Source organism: Hibiscus syriacus, unplaced genomic scaffold, assembly GCF_006381635.1.
Source record: "Hibiscus syriacus cultivar Baekdansim isolate YM2019G1 unplaced genomic scaffold, ASM638163v2 tig00110987_pilon, whole genome shotgun sequence".
Classification (NCBI taxonomy): Eukaryota; Viridiplantae; Streptophyta; class Magnoliopsida; order Malvales; family Malvaceae; genus Hibiscus; species Hibiscus syriacus.
This window is the reverse complement of record NW_024062941.1, coordinates 3,299,536-3,305,449: the sequence shown is the minus strand read 5'-3', so window position 1 is coordinate 3,305,449 and position 5,914 is coordinate 3,299,536. Positions and strand designations below refer to the sequence as shown.

The window sequence follows — 5,914 nt, the reverse complement described above, 5'->3', positions numbered from 1 at the left end:
TGTTAATGATTTAACGACCCAGTGGTATAATTGAAACAAAAATCAAAAGTTTATTGCTATAATTGGCAAAATTGAAAGTTCAACGGTATAAATGATACAATGCCTAAAGTCGATGGCATCTGGTGTAATTTACCCTTATTATTATCATTATCATTATTAGGGCAAACTACATCAGATACTACTAAACTTTAGGCATTGTATCGTTTATACCACTAAACTTTCAATTTTGTCAATTATAGCACTGAACTTTGATTTCGTTTCAATTATACAACTGAATCGTTAAATCGTTAACGACACGATGACGTGACTGATGGCTGCTAAGATGGTTGGCGATTGTCGAAGTAGAAACCTCACCAAAACGTCGTCATTTTGATTCGGTTGTTAACAATTTAATGACCCAATGATATAATTGAAACGAAAATCAAAGTTCAGTGCTATAATTGGCAAAAATGAAAGTTCAGTGGTATAAATGATACAATGCCTAAAGTTTGATGATATCTAATGTAGTTTACCCTTCTTATTATTATAACATTTCATAACAATGGTTAGAGAAATTATATTACCATTTCCAATATAACATTAATATTATTTATAATATTATTATGTTAAAGTAACTTCGATTGAGGTGGGTGTAGTTATTTCTTTGTGTTTATATGCTTAATTATGCATTATCATGCACGTAATTTTCATGTACATTATTAACTCATTTAGAGCAACAAAGGATGATAATTATTGTATAGATGGATAATTTAAATGTTTTCATTGTTATTGAATTATGCTATATTCATCTATATGTATATGATGGTGTCCGAGGTATTCCAAAATAAAAACGAGTCTATATGGTTTATATGTGCATCTTATAGTACTACAACAAATTTTCTTATTAACGGTAACGAAAATATTATCACTAAAACATACATTTACATTATTATTTGTATTTTGTGACATAAAAATTGACATCCCCGACTATCGTCACCTTATGTGTATCACTAAATGTCTAACGTGATGTCTTTTTTTCCTCACAAATTGTTAAATATATTGTGATGACTACATAGAATATCACCTTATAATTTGTATTCAATGACAACTAATTATATCTTCATATAATATAAAATTTCATCATTAATTATTTACATTGTCACCAATAATATAATAATTTTATTATATAGATGAACGAAAAATATTATCACATTATGAGTGACGTAATATATCATCACCTATGAGTAATATAAATGAAGATATTACATAATATCGTTTTATATTTTTAGGGTAAATTACACGTTTTGGTACCTAAATTATTAATTTTATTTCATTTTAGCATCTAAACTTTCATTTGTTTCAAAAATCATACATAATGTTTATTTTTTGTTCATTAAGTATGGTTTTGTAACAAATGAAAGTTTAGATACTAAAACAAAATAAAATTAATAATTTAGGTACTAACATATAGTTTACCCTTTTTTATTAGATGACAACTAAGTTCATCACCAAATTATATTTTTAAGTTTTTTTTTTTAATTTCCATATTAAAAAATCATAAAATTACGATAATGATCTAATTTTTATAAATTACAATAAGGGTAAAATTTATAAAAATTACAACAATGACAATTTTTTCATAACTTTCTTACAACTGACAGTGTGGTTGTGATATAATACAATTCCTACCAAATGTATACTCACCTAATCGTTGTTTGGTAGGCCATGACTCAATATAAGGTCGGGTTACCTCATTATCTGGGGGGTTTCTCACATATCCCTTAGTTTGAACATAACGAGTCATATTGATGCCAACTGAAACCTGCTTGGCATCTATGATTCTAGATTTTGCATCCATGAGAACAATTTTTTTTTCTTTATTAAGCTAAAGGTGATTATAAAATAGTATATGTTCTAAGTATTATCAACTATTTGATAATAAACGTTCAATCATTTTTACAGTCGTTGGTGCTCGAAACCGTGATCTCTAAAAACAATAACAATTCCTTCAAGTAAAAGATTCACGGTTGATCATTATTGCTGCAACAAAAGGCTCAAACTAGATCCAGAAATCTACTATACCTTAGAGACTTGATTAGCACTTGTGGCAAGAAGGTCACAGATCTACTTGATTTGAATGATATACTCACTAATCGTAAGCATACCTTTTTTTAAAGCTTGAATTATGCAATGTAAGCACGAATAAAATGATTTTAGTGGTAAAGAAATTGTTGTTATTCCTTAAAGTCTTGGATTCGAACACCATAAATGCCAAAGGTGTGAACAATTAATGTCAAATGATTGTATCTTTAAACAAATAGTATTTTGTATTCACTCTGATTAATAAAAAATTGTTTCTAGATGAAAAAATTAAAGTCATCGAGTCTTACATTGATATTTATTGACAAAAACAATAGGGACATACAAAGATATTTTGTTTGTTGTAAAGATGGTGAAAGACAATTAAGAAGCATCATTTTGAGTAATCTATATTGCTACCATCAATATAAGTTCTTTTCATGGTTTATTTTATTTAATAATATAAAATTATAATTTTAAAAATGTATTATGAATTTTTATATTTTTGGTTTTTTTAAATTGTTTTAGAATTATTACTTAAAATATAAAAAATATAAAAAATATCAAATAAAATTAAAGAGTCAAATGAGATATTTTTCTTTAATTTAGCATGTCAGTATGTCACGTTATCTTCTTGATGACAATTAACAGAGCTAACAAAATGATAATCGTTTCATAATCAAATCAGAAATTTAATAATCATTTTAAAATTTTTAAAAATTCAATAATCATAAAATTATTTTAATATAATTTAGTGATCGTGTATATATTTTATCCAAATTTTAGACCGATATATTAAACTTGAATGGTAAAACCGATGGTCAAATTATCCTCTAAACACATGTAATTCGTAAATACTTCAAATTAAGTATCTATTTTTTTTCATTTTTTAGATATTTTTATGTTTTTAAAAACATTAATGTTCAAAATGTTTTCATGTATATATAATTTATTTAATTAGAAATTTCATATCGGTAGAGAGAATGATTAATTTAAAAAGATGATAAATATTAAAGGAAAATATTCTTTTTAGTAAAAATAAATTTTAATTTGGACAGTAATTTAACTTTCATCAAGGCTAAAAAAATGTAAAATTATGAATTTTATTGCAAGATGACTTTGCTTAGTTAAATTATGTATTTATTAATTTTTGAAAGTTTCAAATATGAATTATATATAGATATATATAGATGATTTGCCCACATCGTATAATTTTTTTTTAATTTTTATATACTTTTAGGATCGTTTGATGAGTGAAAATAAATGCTTGAGATTGATCCCTTGTTTTTTTTCAATGAATATCTTCTTACATATATAGGATTAGGATTCACTTCCAATGTAAAACTCACAGATTTAAGACCGTTAAATGAGTGAAAATATATGGTTGAGATTGATTCTTTTTTTTTTCCAGTGGATATGTTCTCAGTTCGTATTGTTAAGCGCAACCATCTATTTCAAGTAAAGACATGAAAATTTCTTGAGAACCAAACACAAGTTTGCAAACATGTTACACCCAAAGAACATGAGATCTGTTCACTAAAATATATGCAAATCCCTGAGCTTAAATTGTTTCACTTGTGCGTTGCATGACAAGTAGAATTAAAGACTAGGAAAAGAGTAAAGGAGAATGCATCTAAAATTAAATATGTTCTCTAAGCTCAGAGTCTTGGGAGCACTTTATGATCCTAATTATAGATGAGCAGCATACGAACTGAACCCATAGTGGCTTACATTTTAATTTCCTTTTCTGTCTCTTAATCTCGGCCGGAAACCTTGCCGGTGAACTCCATTCTTTCCTTACTTCCATGTCAGTTAGAGCAGCTATAGGTGTTCCATGGCCAGGAACTGAGCTAAGTTTGTCCACCGTAGCTACATTATCATGACTTCGAGTTACAACTGGTGCAAGGTTTTGATTCGAGCTCGGGGACTTCGGTTTCATTTCACTGTTGGCTTCGGAAAGTAGGTTCTTCAGAGGTGTGTGCTGCTTTGCATTCCAGGTAGTTACTTTTTTTATGATCTCTTGGTTCTTTCTTCCTGGAGACTCATTTGCCACATGAGTATCAGAAGGAAACCAACTGGCTTGCAAAGGCGTTGCTCGAGGGCTTTGAGCAGTCTGTACTGACCGGATTTCAGACACAAGGGATTTTGGTCACCACCTCCAGACTCAACCAGTGTTACGAAAGATGGTGTGTCGAATTCGTCGGAATTGTCAAAATGTTGCTGGGATGCAACTTTTGACTTCTTGGCTTTCTCTGCTTCAGAAAATGGTTCTGATTGGGTTGAAAGAACTGTTCCATGCACAAAACCAAGAAATGGAATTAATTCTTTGAACACAATGCATCCACTGGCATTTATCAAAGGATTAGTATCATACAAAGTCAGGGTGGCATCCAGTGTTATCATATGTAATGAATTTAAGGTATTTATCGATGCAGAAAATGCAATGATTCGTCAACGAGCATATAGAAGTTAATGTACCTGAAATAGATCCCCAGTGAGCTTCCAAACTATCAGTATGGCTACCGGATCCAATCAAAACATCACCTATGGTTGTATCGAGTTGAGGTTTAACAGAGCCATTATCAGACTCTCCTTGCAAACTTACTGTACCAGTCCCAGATGCAGCCGGTCCAGACTCTCGGGCGTGGCCATCATCAACAGCACGTGAACTTTGACCGGAATGCTCGGAATACAAAGTTGAATGCATTGAATCTTTCTTTGATTGATCTATTGAAGTTCTCTCGAACTGATTTCCTCCTCTGTTATCTACTGCAGAAGACATAAGATCCTCGCCAGCACCCTCTCCTTGTACCTTGTTATCCCTACGTAGTTCGGGTTCCTTTATTTCATCTTCCCTATTTGAAACTCTATCCAAGTGTGGACCTTCAATCTCATTCGCTTCCTCAACGACATCTGGGGATTGATTATCTGTGCTTACGGATTCGGATTTAGAGTTTGCCTTGATCGAATCCTCCACTCCATCACCACTTTCAACTACAACGGTATCGTGTTTTTCAGTTTTCTTTTTTCCAATATCATCACAATTTCCAACTTCAAGAAGGTTAGGTGCTAGATTAGCATGACATAATGTGTTTTTCGTGAGATTTTCACCTCCTGCTCCTTCGGAAACATACGTATCATCCTTGCGAACTACATTGTTCAACTTCCCAGCCTCAATATCAGTATCAGGAATCATTGATTGCATATCAGGTAAATCATTTATCATGCTTCCCGAGAAACCTGTCGGATGTAAATCATCAGCAACATGAACAGGCTGCTGTTCTTGGCGACAGGTTTTCTGGTCCTTCTCGTTCTTGGTTGTAGCTGCATCAAGAGGAGACAATGCATCCGACCATTTATGGCTCTGAAGCACACCGGCTTTCTCTTCGAAAAGCACTTCTTTGACGATAAACTCGTTGTTTCTGTCAAGTTCATAGTTGTCTTGGCAACTTGCCTGCACGAAGCATCTATCTCAACTTCTTCATCCAGCTGTTTGTCAGGACAGAATCAGATTTGCCTTGTGAAACACTGTCTCGGAGTTCTACAGATGAATCAACAAATTGTCAGCCAAACGAATTGCTGAAGTTACACTAGCATCCTCACCGTTCGATGACACAATATCAGCTACGTTTCTTTCTAAATCCATAACTGAGTTTACATTTCCATTGGTCTCTTCCTGTTTAACAGTTTCATTCACGGATGTCATAGAAGCCAACCTATCACCAAACTTGTCCTTCAGTTGAACAATATCTACATCCAGTTTCTTTTCCAAAATGGACACCGTTTTCGATATTTCACCAGCAGCATGTTCACTAGGAAGAATCAGGTCATCGGATAGGTTTCCGTTTACCTCACC

The 5,914-nt window shown here is 31.9% G+C and overlaps 1 protein-coding gene across 1 annotated transcript; it reads right to left on the bottom strand.

The window, feature by feature from the left end:
- Positions 1-3,935: 3,935 nt before the first annotated feature.
- LOC120148841 lies at positions 3,936-5,421 on the bottom strand. The gene is made up of 2 exons (XM_039161848.1): positions 4,537-5,421; positions 3,936-4,346 (listed from the first exon to the last, which is right to left on the bottom strand). Exons 1-2 carry the CDS (start codon positions 5,282-5,284, stop codon positions 4,069-4,071), a joined length of 1,026 nt encoding a protein of 341 aa, XP_039017779.1. The 5' UTR covers positions 5,285-5,421; the 3' UTR covers positions 3,936-4,068.
- Positions 5,422-5,914: the final 493 nt, after the last annotated feature.